The sequence below is a fragment of the Trachinotus anak genome, unplaced genomic scaffold (genome assembly GCF_046630095.1).
Source record: "Trachinotus anak isolate AG129_WGS33_773 ecotype Australia unplaced genomic scaffold, CSIRO_AGI_Tana_v1 ptg000005l, whole genome shotgun sequence".
In the NCBI taxonomy this organism is placed as follows: domain Eukaryota; kingdom Metazoa; phylum Chordata; class Actinopteri; order Carangiformes; family Carangidae; genus Trachinotus; species Trachinotus anak.
In genome coordinates this window covers 19,908,889-19,934,342 of record NW_027273856.1, presented here as the reverse complement: position 1 = coordinate 19,934,342, position 25,454 = coordinate 19,908,889, and the positions used below count along the sequence as shown (strand labels likewise).

Genomic DNA, 25,454 nt, shown 5'->3' with positions numbered 1-25,454 from the left:
CAAAGCAGTCTTGGTGAAAATGCAGTTAGAATGCACTGTTACTAAATATCCACAGTTGTGACTGTGGAAATTGATAAAGTATACTCAGAAATATCTTTTCCTCATTAGAATGGGCAGCATTTAGAGAGCCACAGTTTACCAACATTCAGGGGTTGACATTGGACTGAATCTCTATACTGTCACTGTGCAAACAGCAGGCGTTCTGTTGACTGGGACATAAAATAGTGCTGTTGGGTTTTGGGTTTCCAGAGTGGGATCAGGGCTGCAGTATATTGAGTCCATGTGGGGAGTGCGTTTTTAATCTGAGCCTTACCCACAGTCCTTCCTGTTTCTAATTTGGCGCTGCAGCGGTTTTGTCCCGAGGCCAAGAGCCTCTCTTCCATAGAGTGTCTATTTCCTCTGAAGTGAATAGTAGCAGGTGTGCTGGCCCAAGATCCCTTGGAGAAGTCTGCTTATGAATGGCCCACATCTCACTCTTTCTCACCTGTCTTTGTTTTCTTTTTTTCTTCCTTTCATTTTTATTTTTCATTCTGTCTCGCATTCTTTCTCTCTTTTTCACATACTTTCTTTCTTTATTTGCTGTTATGTCTTCACCACTCTGTGGTCACCTCTTTGTCTCCCTCATCTGTTCTGCTTTTCTTTCATTCATTCCCTTTGCTCTCTTTGCTTCCTTTAAGATCAAGGTGTAGTACTTTGACAAGTCATAAAGCAGCAGCTTATGCTGATGAAAACAATAAAAGACTACAGCATGAACAAGGGCAGGACAATGACATATCAACCCGGTCAGACATCGAACATAAAAAATCACATAAAACAGTGAAACTGTCAAAACATCCAAATTAGGTTTAGAACTCAGTTTATTAGAATTGCCTCTGGTCTGGCAGATGTAATACCACAAATCCTTTAGCAGTTACAACCATTACTTATAAACTTAACTTATACAATAAACAAATGTACACTCACAGTGCAAATCCCCTAAATAATGAACACAATACGACACATATAAGAGGTGGAGGAGGAAAATGTGTCTGTGTGAGCAAAAGACCTAATCTTCTACATGCTGTCATCAGGCCAGTCTGATAGCCAAGAACTCATCCAATCTGTGAGCAGAGGAGACATGCTGTCACGCTGTTTCAAGGAGGCACTGCGATTGGAATTAACCTATAGTGACCTTCACTTCTCCTCCCCCCTTCAAGACCAACTCACTCCCTAATGAGTCGGGCTCGAAGGGGTGCAGCCTTTGCTGTAAGACAAATAAATCCTATCAGGGAAAAGTCATATTCTCACTTATCTCTGAGGAAAACAAGGCAAAAGATATCATGTTGGTTGCCAATGATTTGTGACTTAACACAAGGGTGAAATGCGGCTGCAAAGCCATTAAGGAAATGAGAGTCCAACAAAAGGGTTGTTTAACTGGAACACATGAACTCTTAATGATGTTTGTGTTTATTCAATTTTGCTTCCACATCATTTGCCAAAGTAGAATTTGGTGTAAAGGTTATGAGCTAAGCTTGCAGATTCTGTTCCCAGGCGTTGTGAGTCTAGTAAGCCTTACACTTCCTTGCATTCTGGATGGATTTTATGTAATGGCAATAATAATCTAATTCAAGAGGATCTGTACTTTGTGGATAAAGCTTATTTGTACATTATCAAAATTACAGAAATTCTTTTAATTCTTGTCACTGTGTCACCCATAATCAACCAAACCAATTCAAAGAACTCATTTGTCCATTGGATAGGTAGCCTTTGACCTTCTACTAACAATGGAAGTTCTCCATCCTCTGTTCAGGCCTCATTCCCCCTTCTGCTCTTCTGATTCTCTGCCAAAGTCAACCATGGGCATTTACATTTCCAGCCGTGGTGTTTCCGGCATCTGCACACGCTTGTGTTTACACAGGATGTTCAAACTTGATGCAGATTAAACAAATCCAATTTGGAGGCTGAGTTCAATCACCTCCTTTATTTCAACATTAAGTAGATGAAGCTGGGTTCAGATCACCACTACCATTTCCAAGAGGAATGGGTGGGGGGAACGATCTGTAAACCAATAAGTCCAGAAAGTATTTTGAGAGTATTTATATGCGGATAGATGTCATCCGCTAGTTCCCACAGGCTTGCATGTGGTTGGATTTGCTCAGTGTGGTGTAGGATATTTTTTCAAAAATCTCCAGCTCTCCCTGGCAGAGTGTTGTGGGCCTTCTAAGGGCCCATGGGTAGTTTGGCATTGGTTCTGTTCCCACACTTATGGTGTAAACGGAGGCCTGGCTTTGTGCTCACATGCCCAGACCAGGCACACGTAGCACAATTCAGTGTTATGAACGTTTCATTTTGCCAGGACTTTTTTCATCTTGCATCAGATAATCACTGATTACTTAAACTCAGGAAACACAGTATAGGTCAGACGCCAATTGTGCCAAGTTCACTTTCTCATATGGGGGAGTAGACAGCTTCCAAGTTTAGCTGAGGGCGGTCTACAAGCTTGCTGGCTCAGTCCTCTGTTTGAGCCAGGCCTCAGCTCCAAGGGTTCAGGATTGGGATGAGAAATGCGACTGAACACTGGATGGTCTCTGACCTTTTCACAAGTACAAAAGGACCTTCTTTGTGTCTAGAACAGCAGTCATTTGTTCAACAGGATTTTTAATTGCTGCTCACTCCAAATAAAGCCCTGAGTTTGGCTGGTATTTGTGTCCTCACCTGGGTCCTCTTTCACATTTGTGAGGGGTTTTGACCTTCTATGGCACCTGTTTGGCTGGCGTCCGGCTGCCCATCTGCTCCAAGCTAATGCAGCCGTCCCACTTCTATGGAGCAACTCATTTCAGGATGGCTAGCTGTCCACCTAATTGTATCACATTCTACAGGCTTTGTCCTGGCATTCCCTTGCCAGCTAAAGGTTGCCGAAATCTCATCCGCCACATCAGAGAGGCCCTATTAACCCCTGACCCCTGGTTGGTGTGTGTGGACAAGGTCGCTCCTCACACCCAACGTCGGGCCCATTAACACGTCGCCCCACAGCAGAAAAACTATTTTGACGGGCTGTAATTGGCGCTAAGTGATGGTGGACAAAGGCCCCCTCTGTGCTGCCCGCTGGACTGAGCGGTACTGACCACTCTCAGAGCTTCACGCTTGACATTTCCTTTCTGAGTCCAATGTGAGAAGAGAGGAATTGGGGAAGCCCCTTCCTGCACCACCACCTCCTCCATTTCTCCATCCCTTCAGCCCCTTCTGCTATTTGCCATGGCGCTCCTTTGAAAACGTGAGATAATGAGGTTCTAGTGGGGAGAGCTGGCTGGAGCAGAATTGCATGGTCCAGATCTGTGGAGGCTGATTAATCCAATGGCGGGCCATTCCTTTCAGAGCCAGCCTAATTAGTTTATGTTAGCTGGACAAGGTCAGGGGGCGTGTTTGACTGAGGCCTTTTCTTTAAATGCCACAATGGTGTGATGATCTGTGGATGCAGGTGCAGCAATCGGCTGCTTTAATGTTGGTTAGCTGCTTTGAGTATTGGTTCTATGGTTAAGTTGCAAACCAGCAAAGACAATGATGTCTTATGAGTACATGACATTTTCAAAGCAGTTGACTTTCCAAGTTCATTAGTCATGAATTCAAATGTTAAAATGTTCTATAAATAACCAGGGAAAAACCCTCAGTATTGTATGTGGGATAGTGGTTAAAAACTGAAAAGATGGCAAGCCAGGACTTCCGAATAACTAAAGACTATGAAGAATAATTTAACTGGTAGTCTTGGCCCGCATTATTGTATTGCTAACCCAGAGTCCACCCAGTGAATTACAAACCACTTAGAATGAGTCATTATGTTAGTATATGGAAGTCCCTCCTCCTTCAATCTTATCACCATTTACCTTGACTGAATTCATATTTATGGCAGATGTAAATCCCTTTAATGATTGACTGTAATCCCAAATTCCCCCCTTGCTGTGTACAGCTTGTGTCCTTAGCAACACTCCAAGGGAACCCAGCCAGGCTCCTCTCACACAAAGCTGTATACTTAAGACAGGTCTAACTCCCTTCCCCATGGGCCATGCCATGCTCTCATCCCCGTATTTAACAGCCTGACGTCAGACAGGAGCAGAGGAGGCAGCAGAGGAGACTTTAATACTAAATCTCTCCCCCTGTCATTACCGGCCTGTGTGACCGCCTATCAGAGGCCCTTGAGTGATGTGGGAAACCCTGGGCCCTGTCCTCCCAACCCCTGTAGGCCAGGCCGCCTGTTCTGTCCAAACCAAACTCAAAACTACAGGACAGGCACAGCTAGGGTTGACATCAATGAGGCGCCGGGCTCTTTATGCCCACTCTGTGGTCAGGAGGAGAGAAGCCTGGATATTAATCTCTCTCGTCTTTACTCGCATGCTTTCTTCCTCTTTCCCCTTCTCACCACGCAAGCCGTATTTCTGGGCTCTCCATCCCATTAAGACTAAATCAAATGAAGTCAGAAACTATTCCTTTTGATAGCTGTTGCAACTACAGTTGCAGCTGGAGGAAGCATCCTCTAAAAAATTGACCCTGTGGATGTTGGGTAGAAAGAAATTAATGATCTGGCCTTAGCTCAGTCCTGAGTGATGGATTGTACCAGCAGTTCAAGTTGAAGTCTGGATTATTTTTTAATGTTAATCTCTCCATCAATAATTGCCTGGACTGTTTTGCTTCAACCTGAATGAGTCAACCACACCTTTGTTGACAGTCAAGACCCCTGAAACCAACCACATTCTTATTAAAGCCACATGCAGTTCAAGTGCTGACTGCTTATTTACGTATAGTGAAGATATGAAAATAATTATAACTAATAATTCAACTATTCTTATACTGAGTATACAGCGCTTCATTATTGGAGGAAAAAAAATAACACAAACATGCCAGCTCCGTGAGTCTGTCCACTAGCCCGTGTGATGTGGGTCTTTATGAGAGGACACCTGCAGCACCCAGCGTCCCCAGCTGACTTTGTAAAAGCCTCTTAACTGGGTGGGGGACAGAGGGGAAAGCTACAGGGCCAGACCCAGGTTTGGCCCCGAAGGCCTTAACTATCACTCCAGTCCATGGGTTGCCTTTGGCCTTGCTAACTGTTCCATGAAATGGGCCCCAGGAACAGTGCAACAGGCCACTCACTGTTAACCAACAGTGCTCCCTTTGTGTGAAAATTGTCAAAGCTGGCCCTTTTCTGCACTGGTCCTGTCTTTCTTTTGAGCCTCAGCTGTGAGCAAACAAAGCTGGCTTAAAGGTTTGCATGATGGTTAGCTAGCTAGCTGGCTAGCCGCATTAGTGTTTGTGTTTCCTGTGTTCTGCAGGTGGGGCTTCAATGGCTAATGAGAGAAAACCCAGTCAATCAAAACCAATAACCCTATTTCTTTTGTGGTTAGTGGAGCTCAAGAATTAATAATGTGATCCAAATTAAACACTCAATGCATTACCAGTCCTTGGAATTATTATTAATTGAAATGTAATTTTTGTGTTTAATTTCTTACATCAATATAATATTTTAAAATATTTCTAGAATAAGTCATAATATTCATCTGTTACTCAGTATTGTATTTATACTCAGTGACTTTATCCAAATGTATCTGTTTTTAATTCATAAAACATACAATAGTAACATAATGTATATTATATTCTACTCTACTACTTAGAGTTCAGCGACCTGCGAGTTTATATGATTTATGGTATAAGAATAATATTATAGCTTGTATTTGATTTGTATGCTAGTGTAACCTCCTGGCTTTTATTGCAGATTATTTTGCTAACTCAGTCTATGGATCTTGTCCTGAGGTTGCACAGATAGTTGTTTGCCAGTTGGCAGTCGCAGGTGGTGATAGATTAATCAAACACTGTCGGCAAAAGACTGTCAGTGTGCAACATTATGGAATGGCTACACGAAACGCTGTAAGTAATGAATAATTCCATTACCTACTAATATACAGCACTATGATAGGTTTTAGCTGCCAATTCCACATACGCCTCATGCTGGCCTCCATTTATTGTCTTACAATAACTTTGAGAGGAGAAAAGAAGTGAATATTTAAAAAGATGCAGAAATCATCGTCTATTTATTTCATTGCAGATGTAGACATGATTGCTGTTTATCTCAAATGATTTATTGTATTGTCAGGGCATAAAATGTTCTCAGGAAACAGAAGAAACATTTATTAAATGCAATTTGCTATGGGGTTTTATCTGTGGTTGAAATGGACCATCAAGTCACCACAGCTTTGGGTTTACAAGAATGAACTCCCCAGAGTATGTGTTTTTAAGGCCTTGAGTTATAGCAAGAAGCTATACAACACTACAAAAATGAGCTATAGCTACAACTACCATGGCAAAGATAAATGCTTCAACATATTTATTAAGGGAGATAAACTTTAGTAAAGCACCTTTTTCCTTTTTTCCCTTCTGGATGGAAAGGAAAACCAGTAGCACTTGGTTTAACCGCGTTTCACTTTGCATAATTGTTCCCAAGGTTGCTGTTTTTTATTTCTGGGCTTTCTGTGCCAATATAATTCAATTTCTGTGGCCAAGCCAAATATTTGCAGCATGGCTTACGCTTCTAAACTGAGCTGTAGTTTGGGCAAAAGCAGTTTGCCTTGCCAGCAGTATTGCACAGACAAGGCAATAAACAGATTCCCTGTTCATCAACAACAACTCTGCTTCTAATCATACTGTCATTCTCATTACTTGCTCAGCTGTGCAATAAATTCTTCAGCAAGTGAAGAGATAAACACACAATCATTCTTGGCATTAAAGTCTTATTGCACTTCAGTCCACACCTTGCATCGCACTGGGCTACGTGCAGCATGGTTTGATGGTAAACCAACTGTTTACTACTTCTTAGGAACAGATGACACAAACTGAAGGCAGTAAGAGTCATTTACAGTTAGTTAAATTCCCTGCTGAGAGGCCCTGCTAAATGCTCCTTCCACAGACCTTGCTGGGAAATATTTGCAATGGTTTCCATCCAGATCTGGGTCACTCAGTTCCACATTCACAGCACAGGTGAGCTGGAGCAGGTTTGTTTGGCATTGGTCACTGGCTGTCCTTTCCTTTCAACAGAGCTGGGAAAGCAGCACCACAAACAGCTTGCGACAACAAGAGATGCTTTTGTCCATAGCTTACCATGGCGAAATGACACCGCTAAGCCGCCTGCTGCCAATGTTGTCCAGGTCTCCCAGGACAGTCCCTGGGGGCTACAAGACCTGCTGCAGGCCAGTCCAATGGAGGCAGAAGGAGAGTGAGAACCCTTAGGAGAATAGGTAACTCTGTCAGCCAGCCGTGCTGCTGCAGCATGCACATGAAAACAACCTCTTTCACATGGAGTGTGTTTTGGCCTCCAAGGCTGTAATCATGGATGATTAGCCTAAGAACTCAATTCCGAGCGGGAACTATTCCTTATTCCTGTCACACTGTCAGAAATTATATTTACCTACCACCTTTCCCAACTGTCACAGGACATAAGGGGAGACTTGACTGATCAATGGAAATCAGGCAGGTGTGTGATATTGATTTAAATATTAAAAAGTAAAGTACAGCTCATTTCACAACATGTCATGTCCAGGTACAAACTCTGGGTCCAGGTACTGATCTCATGATAGGTTTCAATTTAGTTCAAGTCATAGAGAAAAAAAATTGAAAAGCATAATTCAATAAATACCATCACAAAAGTAAACCTGTGGTTTTCTACTTAGGGTTTTAAATATTCTTTAAATGCTTGCTTTCCTTAAAATTGATTTAGAAATGTCTACAAAATCTAATCATATGAAAAATACATTCTTGTATCAACTTGTTGAATAAAGCTGGCTTTTTTTTTTTACATACTAACTATCCTCTTTGAGCGCATTAATCACTCCACATAAAAAATACACTGTACAATTTTTTTTTTTTCTTTAAATATCCAAACTACGTCAAAGTGAACTGAGGACATATTCTGAAATGCATACAAAGAACCTTCACTGGCTTGTAGTTGGTTAATGACTCAAGCAGCATGTCACGTTACGAGGACTGATGTCACCCGTGGCCAGATCATCACCCCACAACAGGTGCAGCCTTCTCTCTTCCCTCTCCTCATGCTCATTTTACTACAGTTTGTTTTCCTTCTACATGTGGAAAACATCTGCATAGGTGGTCCCTCTTGCACCCCCTCCCCTCCTCATTTACTTCCACCCCTCTATTCTTTCTCTCTGTCTGTGTCTTTCTTTTTTTTTTTTTTCCCCCCCGGAAAAGGGAAGCGCTGATTGTAAATATGGAGAGGTGTCAGTGCCAGAAATAACGAAGCGCGTATTTCTGGATCCAAGCTGCGAGGTTTACCGAAGCATATTTTTATCATGAAAAGCCAACATGGAATGGGATGGCCATGCGCAGCTGCTGGTCTAATTTGCTCTAAGCATGTACAAATAGGACGGCCCACACAGACCATAAAAGTGGAGTGGAGGTTTTGCTCAACGCGGCACTTTTGTCTGACCAGAGGCACAAGGATGCCTTCCAAAGAACAAACAGATCACAAAAGAAAACTGAAGAGAAAACACACAGGCATACTCACGATAGTTTGAAACACAGTAGGATAACTCAGAGGAGGACACTGCTGCTCAGTGTTATTCCACAAGTAAACAGTATTTCAAGCACTGTTTACTAACACCAATTCTACTTCATATTGAATGGCTAAATAATGTAATAGCATCATTCTTCAGTTTTCAGGAAGAGTGCCTCTTATAAAATATAACAATGCAATATAAAAGTACTTTAACATTTCTAACTTCCTGTCCTTTTTTTTATTTACAGAACACACACACACACACACACACACACACACACACACACACACACACACACACACACATATATATATATATATATATATATATATATCATATCCTTGTGTATATATTTTCTCAACAAATTCTCAAGGTTGTTTCCCACCTTCACAACTGCACCAATGTCCCTCCTGTTTGTTCTCTATACATTTTATTGCACCATGGAAAGTTTTATTTGCTCTTTAGTAATTTGCTCTGGAAACCCCCTGCAGATCCTGTACGTTTGTACTACACATTACATGCCTGCGCATGAATACACAGATTCACATGCACACACACACACACACACACACACTTACATGTGTCTGAACGGGGTTCCCCTTTAGACACCGGATAAATAACTTCAAACAGTAAACTAGGTGCTAATGAACTGGATCCTGACAGGGTTTGCTTTCCGCGAGCAGAGACCCACCCCACAATGGATCCATTCACAGGATCTCAGCCATGGAAAGTGTTGGTAAAGTAATCCCGCTAGAGTTTATGCGACCTTTTCTAACTCTCAGTACGTCTTTCTCCCCTCAGGCCTTTAAGGCCCAGCCAAAAACAACACTGACCTGCATCAGCTGATACAGGCAGAGGCTACCCACATTTGCATGTTTCAAAATGGCACCCATTCACCACCAGTTGGCAAATTGATGTGGGGAGGAAAGGAACACAACGCCCTGCTTCCTCTTACGCTGTACCTGTGAGATCAGTCACGGCAACTTCAAGGCCGGTGTCAAGGCTTGTTTCTTCCATGTTGCTCTGAAGCACAGGACGTGGCTAGATGGAATCTAAACGCTTCCGTGTACATGTGGCCAAATCATGCAACATCCTCTGCATACAGGTCCTGCAAGAAAAGGTGATATTTTATCTTAAACAGAATATGGGCTGTATTACCACTGTCTTTCTGTGTGCTCTGACAAACCTAATAAAAGTTACAGCATTGCATATGGCTGTACAGATATATGAGCTGCTTCAAACTTTTATGTGTACTTGCTGAAATTGACAAAGAAGGATAGAGACAGTTGGATGTGACCGACAGTATTTCATAATAAGTTCAGCCAACAAAACGGACAGTGACCTCATCGATCTTAATATCTGAAAAAAGACATCTATCTGCCTTTCCTTCTTAAATTCTTGGACGAGCAGAGTATCTTCCTGAGGTGAATGATCACAAACCATCCATATGGCTGTGTTCCTTTATATCTTTTATGCTTCTGGGCAGCAAAGGGATGAAATACTGCCGGTGACAGGTAAAGCGATACTCTGTAATGGAAGTTGTTTTACAGTAGCCACTTTTCAGAAAGAAGTGCAATATTCAAACATGTGATATCCTGTTCCAAACCACAGCTCAGAGCAGCCTCTCCTCTAGATGTGAGGGTCACACTGCGCTGACAACCTGTATTTATGGCTATCTGACCTGACACCGTGAAAAGTTTTATTTCTATCAGATGTTTCCATGCAAGGAGAAGTGAACAGAAAAAAAGGATATCAGTCTTGGCAGTGTTGTATGGAAAGTTCAAATGTAATTGAAAATGCATGAACTTTCTGCAGGTTTTTGCTTCTTCTTCACTTTAAAAACTTTTTTTGTATTTAGAATTTTTATAGCATTGGCTGCGGCTTGGTAACATTTTTATAAGCTTCAATGGAAACATCCACAAGCAACGACGTAAGACACCATTTACTGAAGCACCTATGGCTCCACCCATATAAATAAACAATTAATTTTAGACATAAAAGAGCCTTTATACTGAGCTTTCATTGCAGTGCAGGGATTACACAGTCTATCTAAGGAGAGGTCTGTAATATTTAGGCAAATACAGGCACTTTTATCAACAAAGAGTCTACATTTAGTCAATCACTCTGCTCTAAGACATAGATCCTCTCTTGACCATCACACCTGGGTCTACTTGACTCTCATCAAGACAGAATTTTACATTATACTGACATTTGTAAAACAAATAACCTGCCAGGTGCAGGTTGTCCTTTCTTGAGTTTTATGTTTTTTTATTTAAACGGGTACAGGTATGGAATTTCATGACAGCTACGGAGGTCAGTGGCTTAAGAATAACCCAATTCAAATTTTGAAAAACGTAAGTAAGAAACAGAACAAAGATGTGATTTTGACAGCCTCGAATAGAGAAAATGAATCAGAGCTGTAACACTTTGCAGGCCACAAAGCAGTGTAGCCTTTACTCCACAGAGACCTGTGCTGTCAAGAGACTCTCTTCCAGTGCTGGTTCTCAGACCTCCTGACCCCCACAGCCCTAACCCCACAGGATAAGAGCCGTGGTTGTGTTGGGTTGTAGAGGTGGGAGCGTCTAAGGGGTTATAGGGGCTGAGGTGAAGGAGATGTGGAACGCCAAGGTGAGCAGTGGTTGGTAACCTTATGAAAACAACACCTTTGAGCAGTGTTTGCCTCTGAACCATGTATGAGGTCTCCATCGACGCGTCAAAGAAGGTGGTGAGGTAAGTTAGTTTCTTGTTGCATTCATTACTCCCTCTCGTCTATCCTACCTCCCCACTACATCCCTAGAAGAACAAACCCCCCCACCCCCCACCCACCCCCCCACCCCGCCCCACCCCACCTCACCCCAAAAGCATGGGGCTCGGGAGCATGAATGGGGCATTGTGATGCGTCTCCGTCACGGCAGTGAATGTTTTCACTTCCATTTGATCCGTCGGCGAGGCTGCTAATTGGGTAAGCGTGTTCCCAGGTCACCGGGAGGTTTCTCTTTCCATAAATACAGAAAGCCGGCAAAGGCTTCTACAGATGTTATTTCCCACCCGCTTCCAAGTAGGTTCAGACCAGCTTCAGGCAGTAGATGTAATTTATTGTGTCTAAAACCACAGTCCAAAATTTCTCCTTCTCTCTCTCCTCATCACTCTAAAGACGGCATTTTATCATTCTCCCAGGCACTGCAGTAAAGCTGATATTTGTCCTTTACTTCAGCTTACACTGAGTGTACTATGCTGCCATTAGAACCACAGGTGTCATGATGACATGGACATGGTGTTACTTTGTCTGTACTCCATCCAGGCCTGACAGGTCCAAATGATGTTATTTTCCATGTGTCTGTCCACCAGTGACACAGTTTATGAGGCTCAGGGTTTATTTGTTTGTTTTTGTCATGGAACTTACATTTCCTCTCTTACACAAGGACTCAAGACGACCCCGTGTGCCAACACTAAACACTCAGCTGGAACAGAGAGCTTAGACAGATGCACAGACATGTTTGCTACACTCAATCTGTTGGGTGTGGTCAAAATGGTCAAGTGGTCAAAGAAACTGTCCTTCAACTGGAGCGTCCAGCTTTAAGACCTTGTGCTGGCAAGCACCCACCATGCTGAAGTGTCCTTGAATACTTACCAGTTCTGGGGCTGTTCTTCTGCAGCTGACTCTGACATCTGTCCTCCCTGCAAATAAAGAGACAAGTTGATGACTTAAAGCACTTAATCAATAAAATACAAGTATATTTTATCAAAAGAGGAGACACCATTTTTTATGTCCTCTAAGTTGTTTGTGGTGCCTTTACAGGAATGGTAGAAACCACAAGTGAGAAAGGTCGGCTACTGTTGCCACATTAACTGAGAGTTACTCAAAAATAATCCATTTGTGTAAGTTTGTTCATTTAAAGGGCTATTTTATACTATGATATGAGTTATATAATATCAAAAGGACATTTAATATTCTGATGCAAAAAGCAACTGGCAGTACTCTGATCCTACAACACCCAGCTGCCTTCCAGAGATAAAAATATTATGAGATGAAGGGGATGATAGATGGTCTTAATGTTAGAACAGACTGGAATTTGTCTCTCCAGTTTGGCTGACAAACTCACACAGCTCTCTTGCTCCTTCAACTCTGGCATGGTCTGATGGCGCCACTATGTGGCAGAAAATGAACACTGTTAATATGTTGTGTGGAACTGAAAATCTTAGGTCACTAATAGCTATACATGTGTTTAGTCTCCCTACAGATGAATGCATTCATGCATAAGGATCCATAAAATGCTATTATTAATTGTTGTGTGAATATTACTTTAAGAGATGATTATCATTTTCCAGCTACAATATGACCAATAACTAAGATTTCTTACCCTTCTAAAGACCATAAAAATAATAAAATTAAATTAAATTAAATTAATCAACCAAAAATGACTTTGTCTCCCAAAACTTAAATAACTAAATAACAACTGTTTGAAAAAGAAGTGCTAGCCCTAATACCATGTGAATTTAATGCAGCACAAATAGTCTTTTAAAATATACATTTTCCGTTTAAGGATCTGGATGTTAAATTGAAAATGAAGTCATGCAAAAGAAGGTTATTCTTGTAATTTAGGCACAAGATCGCTGAGAAGACCCTATGCTTGAAATGTTGCATTTTCAATAAACTTGAATAAACGCTGACTGTGCATGAACTGATTACCTCCTTTTGCACTTTGGAGATATTTACCTTGAAAAAGGTAACTCAATCGTCAACTTCAGTACGTGCTCAAGCATTTGATACATGATGCAGATGTCCCTGTCAGGTCAAAGTATGCATTTTGCTCAAGGACCAGGCGAAAGGTTACTGTGTGATCTTACCAGCAGACACCAGGGGATGGCAGGCTTCACACAGGGGCTCACCTCAAGACCAACTCACTGACAGAGAAGTCCACATCATGCACAAACGGCTACAGAAACACACCTACACATTAAAAGCAATTAAATTGGCCTTAACTCAGTGTGGCTTGCTGGTTACCAGTAGAACACCATCTGTCCAAATGAAAAAAAAAATGCTAGCCATCAGTTTTACTTATGTTTTATTGTTGTTTCATAAGCTGGCAATATCATTACGTGGATGGGACACACTGCGGTGATTCATCTTGATTAACTCATGGGGCAGGATGTGGGCATTAAGGAAGGTGGGCTGATTCATCTGAGGTAAACCATTATTCATCATTTTGTGGATCTGGCTCTTTAAACCCACATAAACTGGAGAAACACCCCTGATATGATATTTTCACATTAATTATACATACTTATCCATACTCAATCCTTTCAGGTTTCATCTTTGCCTATAGTCTGTGTAAACAGAAAAACACCACGAAAACTTAAAAATAAAATTAAAAATAACTTTCTGAAAGATTGCACCATAACTTTACATTTTGGGGTAACTGTTGCTAAATGCGACTATGGTTATTTATTAGATTACTGCATCGAAGGTACCTTAAAACACAAACACTACATGTTTTAAATGTTTTCCATGGTATATTAGCTTACGGCATCGTTATGTTATTTAACATGTTGAAATGATGAAATAAGTTAATGTTGTGTGAAAACCGTGCTGCGCTGGGGACAGACTCACCTTTGGTACCCTACTCGCTCACTTCCTCCGACGCTTCCACCTCTCCCCGTCTACCTGTCTGGGACGGGGCGGGGCTCTTGCTCCCACAGGAAAGCTCGTTCCTGGGTCATTCCACTTCACAGGACACTTCTGGGAAAAGCTCACCGGCTGAAAACGTAGACTCAAGGTAAGGGCGGTTTCAGATTCTTAACCTCCACCTTACCGTTAGTTTTATGGGCCATTATCCAGATGGATTTGATTAAAGGAGGACCCACGAAAAAAAAACAAAAAATCACAACATGTGATTGGGAATGGCCCAGTTGGGACTAGGTTGTGTGTCTGTGTTAGGCCTACATAGATGGAGGTTAATGGTTAATGGTCAACTTAAGTTTACTATCATTGTGATAGGAAAGTGTTGTTATAAGGCTTGGCCGACATATTCTGTGAATACTAACAGTGGCATTGTTTTGGCTCAGAAGAAAGGCCTGATACTTGATAGTAGCTGCCACAGGCTTCACTGTCATATGTTTTCTTATTTCAGACCATTTGCACCATTATGAATGATTTTTAACAATAAGAAATGGTACATACTGCTTTTTAACACAGTCTGTTATTGCTGTGTGTGTGCAGTTGTGTCATACTGAAGTGGTTGTTGTTGTTTTTTTCCCTGTGCTGAATTCCTCTTGTTGTTCCAACTATTAAATACACCTTTTCAATGTGGTACAGGCTAGAAATGAGACATTAAAATGACCTGTAAATCAGAAATAACAGATTAACACAGTTAGAATATAAGCCCACATTCAAACACTTGTATGTATGTAAAATGTACTTTTCTGCTGTCTGCATTTTGATGAGGCCCAAATGACATGATTGTACCTTCCATCACCTTTGGGTCTGTTTGCAGAACAGTGTAATATTTTGGGAGTCAATTCCTTCCCGCTCCAACACATCTCAACAAGTATTCCTTCAGCAGACATGCAAGCTCAAACTTTTAACTGTACCCTACAGCTGCATAGGGAGGGAGCAGCACAAAGAAAGCAGAGTGTGTTCATTAAACCTAGCCTCCCAGCAACACACTTTTAAACAGTATACACTGAGTGGGCTACGCAGGACGAATGAAACAGGTATTTCTCTTGATAGCCTCAGGCTAGACAAGTGTGTGTGTATGAGTGAACATCTTTGTTCGGCAAAGTTTCATTGTTCCGATGTGAAATGGAGGGAGACTGGTGCAGTATGTGGAGATTGTTGTTGAATGGTCTCTCCTGCACCAGATTCATGTCTCTGCTCGTCACACATTCCACAGCAGTACCCTCCCTGCTCCTCCTCCACCCTTCTCCCCTTTCTTACCTGCCTGATGTCCTTCATCCATTCCCTCTTTCTCATGATTAAAATCCAACAATCATCCACCATATCTGTGCCTTTATGTGCAGAGCTGTGTGCTCTGCCTCGTGTCTGATGTGTCTGCTGTGTGTTCTGCAGTCTCATCTCTTTTTCACTGTGGCACCAGCCAGTACATCTGCCACTCTGTGTGTTCGCTTTACGTCTTATTCATAAATGTGTTGGCTGTGAGGAGTACTTCAGGGGCTGCAGTATTAGTGTGGACATACTGCAGAAGTAGCGGGTGAAAACCTATTCCATCGGTGACCACTTAGAACAGAAAAACTAAGAGATCTGTGTTTGTTAACTGCTGGGCAAGTTCATTTGGACGTTCCTACAGGATGTTGAGAAACACTTAATCCACTGACTCATGTTTTGATCCCAGATGTTTCCTAAACTCCCAAACAAAAAAGAGCAAGAAAGGAATCAACATATTTTAGTGTCTAATTGGAGATAGCAGTAGGTTTTTCCTCCTAATATTACTTGTGGTGTGGCTCTGTGATGCTGACATCTAAAAACGGGGAATCCTGTCTATAATCTGTGCACTGTCACCTCACCTCACCTCACTCACCTTTGTCTTTTCAGAGCAGGGCGATGATCACAGCAGCAGAGTATGGAGAAACGTCATGGGAGCTGTCTGTGCAGGTGGATCAAAAAGATGGCGATGAGGGCATGAAATTTAAGCTGAGGGTGAAGGGAGACTTGCACATTGGAGGCCTCATGCTTAAGTTGGTGGAGAAGATCAGTAAGTGTGTGAAAAACTTGTGGCGCATTCTACATTCTGGGTCATATTACATTTACAGTGTGTGGCATCTAATTTAAATAATCTTGAGAAACAAGCAAACCAGCAGTGGCTGACTATACTGTATGTATGTGTAACTACAGAGGAGAGAGACATGAGAAGAGCCACATTTCAGGCGCTTCTTGGAAATTAAGTTCTCCTCTAATTGCTTGCATTAAAACAGACAATGTTGGTTTGATTACCTGGGGAAAAGCTTAACTCCATCCTACTATACTTTAAGCACAGGGCTTCAACACCACCACCCTGCCCCCTCCTTCTCCCACAACAGGTCTGGTAGTCAAGCCACACCCTTGTTTGCCCTGCATTTTTTAGTGTCATTGTTTTGCGACAGTGCGTTTGCTTGTGTAGCCGCAGGTGCCAAAGTTCAGCCGGGATCTGATCTGATATGTCTTGACAATTCCCCATAAACATGGAGGAGCCAATATAGTGTGAAGGCAGCTTTAGTAAGGAGGTTTTAAGAGCATGAGACATAGTAGATGACTAAGTGGTTTGTCATCAACAGACAGATTTCAGCCCAGCACCATAACATGATGTCAGGTAGACTCATAAAACCACACTTTAATCACACTCAGCCACCTACACGACAGTGGGTTCAGGAAGTGTTTGTATTGGTAGCTGCAGTAGTGGTTGTTAAAATATTTGAGCTACGAAAACTAGGGCACCAACTCAAGACCCTTAAAACTTGACATATAAATGTGTGCAATAACTTTCAGTGTGAACTAACTATTAAGCTTGAAATATGACATCAGTGTGGTACTAATAAAGCAGTAATATGCTTTCCTGAATCTGTCTGATCTGTCTGCAGAGGCTCCTCAGGACTGGTCAGACCATGCCTTATGGTGGGAACAGAGGAAATGCTGGCTGCTGAGGACGCACTGGACTTTGGACAAGTATGGAGTGCAGGTAATATCTGGATGTCAAAGTGATATAATTTCACCATTTTAATTCAAAAACCTATTCAAAATTTCCCCCATAAATGTATTTCTACCAAGTTCAAAAACTATTTGACTGCCCATGGCACAGTAGTAATTTCCATTCAAAGCCATAATAATTCATTTCTCTGTGTTTACAGCTCCTTCAGGCAGGGAGAGCCATCAGTGGTTTTATATAGCCACCCATGGAAGCTTCTGATATAAAATCATTCATACTAACAGACTTCTAAAAAGCTGAATTTTATTAACCTCTTTAGTCTAGCTCTGAAGCATTTGTGGGGTTTATAATTCAAACCCATATTGTACAGCCAAGTGTAGTTCTAGTCCAAAGAACCATAGAACTGTAGTTCATCTCTAGAAGGGCAGATCTCCAGCGAGGTGAATGTCAAACAACAAACACCAAACTTAAGACAAAAAAAAAAAAATCTAATTCATAGTAAGTGATCCAGATCTGCCACAAAATTGAATGAGTTCTTTCCTTGCATTTGCCCCATCCCTCTAACAAGTGCAAATCAGTTCAGCACTTTTTGCGTAATCCTGCTGACAAACAAACCAACAAGCAGACACAGGTGAAAACATAATCTCCTTGGTGGTGGTAAAAATTCATGTAGAATAAATCAGGAAAATGTTTACAAAATGAATGTGAAGAACATTTATCTGTCAAAGTCCCCCATCAAAAACAGGCTTACTACCTAATTTAAGTGTCCGTTACCTACACTGCATGTGCAAACATCATTGTATACAACATATACCCTTTGTGTGCGTACATTCGGATACTACATGGATATTAAATTAATTCCAACTTGACACCAAATGTGAAAAAAGCAAACATACAAAGAGACAGGGGAAGTTCCCCTTTGCCCAACCAAGGTTACAAGATCTCCAAATCAGTCAATCAATAAGGAAGGAGGGGGCGTAAATATTGATTTTGCATGTGCAGCTCATATAATTTTAAATGATTTTTCTACGCAGGCTGATGCTGACCTGCGCTACACACCCCAACACAAACCCTTGTTGCTGCAGCTCCCCAATATGAAAACTATTAAAATGACTGTCAGCTTCTCGAGTGTGGTCTTCAAGGCAGTGTCAGAGATCTGTCAAATACTCAGTGAGTCTCCCTTTCTTTTCTGATTAGAGCACCCTGCTCTCCTGGCTGCTTTTGTTCAGCTTAGTGTGTCTTCAACATCTTCGTCTGATGTAAAATTAAGACTTACCTTCCTTCCATATTCTTATTGATCCCTTACACTTTCTCCTTTTGGCTCCATTTCAGACATCAGGAGATCAGAGGAACTGTCCCTGCTGAAGCCGCCAGATGATCCATCCAAGAAGAAGAAGAAGAAAGACAAGAACTCGCCGCTGGATGACATCTGGGACATCGATTTACTTAGTGGGGGACCAGGAGGCACAGGTACTGTGAAACACAGGGCTGTTTCGTAACAAGATTATTAAAGGTTTCACAGCACAGAACCACCTAATCTCGCTTTCAAAAGAAATCTGCAGCATTTCTGAAGAGATTAATGTTCACATAACAAAAAGAAAAAGATGCACTGGACAGCGCACATCCTGATTATAAACTGATGTCAGAAATTTGAATTGAAGCTTTCCAATATTATTATTTAGGGTATTTGCTTGTTTTGGTCTTGAATATCGCGTCATACTGTAGGGCTGCATAGTTGATTATAATTGTGACTGCGACTTTTCTACTATTTGTAGTGAAACTAAAGTTGAATAGATGTTTTTAAAGGGAACAGTTTGCCCTGTTAAACGCAGGTGTAACCAATAACATTATCCACTGCTGCACTGCATTAATTGCTGGGATGGAGCGATCGTTAATATGATCAGTTCCACCTGTGCGTTTCCTGCCGTGGCAAATCAAAACGTCCGCTGTGAAAAAAGCGTATGAATCTGATTAAGTTTGGAAAGATTGAGGAAGCAAAAGTGGCCTTTGATGCTAGTGGGGCTGTCAAGATTCAGGTTAACAAGACTGATTTATTTTGTTCTGCTTCTAAAGCGGGGGCTTGACAGAAATACTTTTGGCTTAACAAAGTGACTGAAAATTTAGATGATGATGATAAATTGTAATGATAGTTCATAATATTTCCTTCCTCATGTTGGCTAATTTTTGAGTTTGTCCTGATTAATTACACGATGGCCAGTTAAAGATTCTGGTCTGCTGGACTGTGGTATTGGATAACTTAATGGTTTAATTTACCTGAACATATGGTTGCTATAGTTATTCTGTGTTTAATTATATGGGATTATTATATTATATGGGAATTTAGTCAACTGGAGTTTCATACAGTCTGAAATACTAAATTAAGATTATTATCCAGACATAGAGGGGAGAGCATCCTGATTCCTCTGACTTACATTAGCTGAAGGAGGAGAAGAAATGAGCAATATTCATATATATACTGCAGCTGAGACCTGCCAGCCCACATTTATTATCACTGAGATCTGAAGGAATTGTTCAGTGTGCAGCCATGTTCTTCAGGATTTCTTCTTCAGGAGCACACTCTCTCTCACTAGAATATCCAGCTCAGATTCTGCACCAAGCTTAAAGTCACTTAAAGTCATAATTTGCATCTTAAGTCTCTGCCCCCTTTAATGTCGACACAGTTATTACCTTTCAAGTTTTATCGTGCTCAGTTTTGTGTTTCTCAGCCTTTTTGTCAAACGTTTATTATTTTGCTTCTTCCACCTATGCTATCTGACAGGCAGTTGATTTGGACTTTAACCAGTTCCTTAAAATTCACTATAAATATGAAGTTATGCTGAATCTTAGCACTTTTTGGTAAACTCAGCTGTAATTATTAATCCTCTGTTTTCCCCAAAGGCCCCATGTACAGTAAGACAATGACAGCAACCTATGACCCAGAGAACGGGATGCCGGTGTCTGCCACCAGCCTTTGGTTTGGAGAAAACCCTCTTGCTGAATCTCAGCCAAACTTGCCACCCGCTGAACTGGCCAAGATTTACCAGCCACTCTCACTAGTGGACAAAGCAGTCAACAATGCAGGGTACAAACCAGAACCTTTTCGTGATACTGTTTGATTTGAAGTTGGTGGTAATAAATAGTTTGGATGATATTTCTATCCACAGCTCATGTGGTTGTTTTTTTCTGTGACTGACAGGTGGTTGGACTCGTCTCGTTCCCTCATGGAGCAAGATATCCAAGATGAAGACAAGCTATTGCTTCGTTTTAAGTACAATGTCTTCTTTGACCTCAATCCCAAAGTAAGAGACCTGAAAATTTATCCTTTGGGGGGAAAAAAACTGAAATAACAGCAGGGCAGATTTGGTTTGAAATTCTTGATCTAAACTGGCGTGTGTGTGTGTGTGTGTGTGTGTGTGTCCACGTTTTTGTGTTTTAGTACGATGCTGTCAGGATAACCCAGCTGTATGAACAGGCTCGCTGGTCCATCCTGCTGGAGGAGATAGATTGCACTGAGGAGGAAATGCTGATGTTCGCATCACTACAGGTGAACATTATCCCATCACAGTTGTGAAAGTGATATAAGGTGCTGTATATGTGCTTAATACTCAAAATTGAGACGGCAGTGTAGATATTTAAAGGTAGTAAATGGCTACATTTCAAGCATGTAGCTGCCATACTTTGTGATGAAAGCTGTACCTTTAACACTTTAACACAGCATTTTTGTATCATACAATTAAATTTGCTGGCAGTACCTGCAGTAAAAGTATAAGAAAAAATTACAAAGATCTTGATTTATAGTGGCTAGTAACCATATGCCACAATTTCCCAGGAGCACAGTAATGTGTACTAAATTAGGTTTAAGCATATACAGTATATGTCTCACTGCTCAGAATATTATTTCTCTGGGAGAGTGGGTCTGGCATCTAAATCCACTGGAGGAACTCCCACTGGAGAGGGAGGATAGGAGGAAGAGGCAAAGAGAGAGGTAGAGGAGGAGAGATTGAGTAGTAGGAAAAGTAGTATGGTAATAATTATATCTCCCCATCAGGTAGATTGGCCCTAATGAACTAATGATTTAGCTGTGTCTACATTTCAGCCCTCTCTCTATCTGTTCAGCTGTTATTTTGCAAGTGTTGGGACAGTGATTCAGAAATCACAGTGATTCAAAAGGATATATCAGTGTTGCATTCACCTACACACGGATGCAGTGGCTGGCACACAGGGCTGTGCTCAAACCTCCCTCTGACTCACGCCAGCCTTGCATAACCTCTTAAGTCATGTCAGAGAGCTTCATAGCGACTTGTATTTGTTACTCACAAAACTACTGTAAATGTTTAATCATTATAATTAGGAATTCAAGTTGAGGCTCCTCTCATCAGGAGTAAAACATGTTCTTTTCTTTTTAGTATCACATTTGTAAACTGACCATTTCAAGTGAACCACTGGACCACTCCAATGAACCAGAAATAGATGAAGTGGAGGCTGCCCTGTCCAACTTGGAGGTGACGCTCGAAGGCGGACACACAGACAGAATTCTGGTAAACATATTTTTTGGATGGTTCTTCACTGAAGTGAATATTAACTGTAATTTTTGGGTTTTCTGGCCTGTTACAGTAGAACACCTGCTTTTAAGCTGAAGTTGATAGGTAGGCCTCCAATGATTGCATGTGTTAACATGGTGATGTAAGGAGAAGACACAGGATAATTGACTGTTGTTTGTCCCGCCCCCAGGAAGATATTACAGACATTCCAGAGCTGGCAGATTCCCTCCGGCTATTTAGGTAAACATGAAGATGCCATTGGTAATCAATGTCTAATTTTATCTGTGCTTTAAACCTTTGCCTGTCCTGTACCTTAAATCAGCCTAATTTAGTGGCTTACAAGATAAGAAGAATTCATGAGACAATTTATGGGAAGGGGGAAAATATTCCCTTTGGAAATGTATGTGTATTTATGTTTCAGATTTTTCCTTTTATCTCACAACAGCATCTTGGCCATCTGATAATTTGTTAAAGCAGATAACTTCTGTCAAATCACTCCCTACAGCCTGGGCTGCTTTTAAAAAATGAATCTCATAAACCCTCTGAAACATTTATTCTGTTCCACTTACCGTCTTCATTCTTTTACTCAGATAATGTCATTGCATGCAAAAAAATGATTTGTTTTCCTTTTTTTCCCCGTCTTAAATCAGACCCAAGAGACTGACGCTGCGCCCGTACAAAGAGTACTGGTTTGTATTCAAGGACACCACCATTTCCTACTACAAGAACAAGGAGGCTGCCAGCGGAGAACCCATAGAACAGTTTCACCTCCGAGGTCAGTGAAAAAAGAATGATAAGGAAACACTGCTTAATGCACTTTGTATTGTTGAGGATAAATAACCCTCAGCTTTAGCTTTCTCATTAAGTTATTATGTCTTTGGGCATCCCCGTGAGCACAAGCAAAGCCCTACAGACACTAGAAAACAGAGCTCCAGATTTCTCATTTCCTTATAGTAAATATAAGCTTATATTAAAGTACAATTTGGATTAGGAGGTGCATATATGGAGATGTGACATTGTTAATAATGAATTAGATTAATTATTTTGTCCAGGTAATGGTGTTAACTTGGTGAAAACACTAAATGTAAATTAATGTAGTCCAAACCAGTATCTAAAATTGTCTAAACAGTAACTGCAGTTTTGTTATTGTATTAGTACTATTGTATCTTGCTGCTCTGCTTCTGTAGCTAAAATCAGTGCAACATATTCCTCCTGATTTGACAGGTTGTGAGGTAGTTCCTGACGTCAATGTCACAGACAAGAAGTTTGGCATCAAGCTCCTGCTCCCAGTTGCTGATGGGATGAATGAGGTTTACATCCGATGTGACAATGTAAGGTCCATCTCCTGGCATTAACGCTTCTATCTCTCCAGAGTGTGTGTTCATACACAAACGAGGGACTCATTTTGTAAGTGTTGTACTGTGATTTTCCCTCTGCTGCAGGAAACACAGTACGCCAAGTGGAAAGCTGCATGCATCCTGGCCTCCAAGGGCAAGACAATGGCGTACAGCTCCTACAAGTCAGAAGTGAAAAACATCCAGTCCTTTTTGCAAATGAAGAGGCTGGCGCCCCCTCCTGGTCAGGCAGCTCCCGACATTGACGCCATGGAGATGAACGCTGAATGTTTTGTTTCCCCACGCTATGCTAAGAAGCACAAGACCAAACAGGTTTGTTTAAGGGCTACGTCATGCAAGATACTTGACTTTGCCAACAGCCATCGGTGTTGCATCACTGTTATAATTAAATGTTTGCTAAATCTGCCTCTCATGATTGTTTCAAGCTGACAGCACGTATCCTGGAGGCTCATCAGAACATAGCACGGCTGTCCCTAATGGAGGCCAAGATGCGCTTTATCCAAGCCTGGCAGTCACTTCCAGAGTTCGGTATCAACTACTACATTGTCAGGTACAGTGCACTTAAATATATACAGTAAATATATAAAACCTCTAAAAATGTATAAGTGAAAATGTAATAGATTATCTCCTTATATGTGTTTCAGATTCAAAGGCAGTAAGAAGGATGAGATTCTTGGGATCTCGTACAACCGTCTGATTCGCATTGACATGTCCTCTGGACTTCCTGTCACCACGTGGAGGTTCGCCAACATGAAGCAGTGGAATGTCAACTGGGAGATAAGACAGGTGGGGGATTGTTGTGCCGTATTTTGTTGTGTTGTGTTTCTTCATTCAAGGACGCAGGTTTCTGGGGGGTATTGCATACAGACAGCATTACCTCAAAGACATGAATCTTTAATCTACTATATGTAATTCCAGGTAACTATAGAGTTCGACCAGAATGTGCAAATAGCCTTCTGCTGTTTGAGCTGTGACTGCAAGGTGGTCCACGAGTTCATTGGCGGTTACATCTTTCTGTCCACACGAGCCAAAGACCAGAATGAGACGCTGGATGAAGAACTGTTCCATAAACTTACTGGAGGCCAGGAATGAGATTCATACATCTGCTGTTTATGTACGTGCATGTTACAATGTGAAAGTTCAATGTTGCAGCGGTAACCCTAAACACTGAGCAAATCACTGCCAGAGAAAATGCAAGACTGGGGCACAGGCAGAGAAATTATATTGTCACTCAAAGAACAAAAACAGCATCATTTTTGTGATTATGTATCCTGCTTTGACAGTTAAAGCAAGGTACTGTACCCTGCACTAGAAAAATAATGGTGTTGATGTAAATATGTAGTGAAGATTTGTCTTCCTCTCAATACTTATATTTGTAAGAATTAAACTTTTTTAGGTGAACAGCTGTCCTCATTTCAAACAGACACGATGTTTGTAAAAAATGATTAAAGGGTGTTTTTATATTTCACAGCTTGTTTCACATTTGTCCAATTACTGAAACACAAACTGAACTTAGTTTTTACATTGAAGGTTAAACTAAAAATTGTATTCTGTGCTTTAAGAAAACAGAATTTGTGGTAGACATGTAGACTCTGATATTATTTTATGTTCATGTTTATGTGACTGTAGGAGGAATTTATTTATTTTGTCATAGCTACTATATGGGATGCATATACAGCCTTACCCTCACTGTTAACTGCTGCCACACAGCCTGAAAATAGAGGCTTCAAATTTCACAAGAAATCTAAGGATGTCATGGATTCTTGAAGGATTTCATAAACAATGTGACTCACAATCTGATTTCAGAAATGCTGAAAGCTTCGAAAAATACTTTGAGGCATTCTCAGTCAACAAGAGTTTTTCTTCTTGTAAGTGGTAACGTCTAAGCCAGGAACATTGGCAATAATGTCCTTTACATAATCATTAGCATTGTGTAATTCAAATGAAATCAAAGTGATCTGACATCCAATAAAATATGATCATGACTTGTTTGTATGTGTATGTGTGTGTGTGTGTGTGTGTGTGTGTGTGAGTCTGTGTGTGCGTTTGTTTGCGTAACTGCACATCTTGAGTGTAACATTTCTTAGTGTGAATATAGGAGTCTATAGCAACAGAGCCAAGATGCTCCTACTGAGTCAGCACCCACTTGTCCTTCATTTCTAATGTAAGAATACTTTGATAGCTGCTGTTTTTCACCTTCCAAGGTGGATGAACCTGTGTATCTTTAAAGTAATGGCATGACATCTGTTCCATATCGGGCACACACAACCTAGAGTTACATTTAAATATTTTTAGAATGAAACTAAAAATTGCCCTGTATTGAACTTCAGTGAGGATGTTTGACACAGGACGTTTCAACCCACAGTCACCATTTTGACTTAATGCAGC

General features: G+C 41.2%; 1 protein-coding gene and 1 long non-coding RNA gene across 2 annotated transcripts; one reads left to right on the top strand and one right to left on the bottom strand.

Annotated features, from left to right (window-relative positions):
- Positions 1–9,516: 9,516 nt before the first annotated feature.
- On the bottom strand, positions 9,517–14,257 carry LOC139621867 (uncharacterized). Its single transcript, XR_011691100.1, has 3 exons — positions 14,143–14,257; positions 12,163–12,209; positions 9,517–9,639 (listed from the first exon to the last, which is right to left on the bottom strand). It is a non-coding gene; the product is annotated as an uncharacterized lncRNA (long non-coding RNA).
- Positions 14,178–24,534, top strand: fermt1 (FERM domain containing kindlin 1). Its single transcript, XM_071478779.1, has 16 exons — positions 14,178–14,308; positions 16,084–16,243; positions 17,106–17,203; positions 18,205–18,340; positions 18,503–18,640; positions 20,069–20,252; positions 20,367–20,469; positions 20,607–20,714; positions 21,577–21,708; positions 21,902–21,951; positions 22,362–22,486; positions 22,936–23,042; positions 23,154–23,378; positions 23,492–23,616; positions 23,711–23,852; positions 23,985–24,534. The coding sequence occupies exons 2-16, from the start codon at positions 16,093–16,095 to the stop codon at positions 24,156–24,158; spliced, it is 1,998 nt and encodes a 665-aa protein (XP_071334880.1). The 5' UTR covers positions 14,178–14,308; positions 16,084–16,092; the 3' UTR covers positions 24,159–24,534.
- The last annotated feature ends 920 nt before the right edge of the window (positions 24,535–25,454 follow it).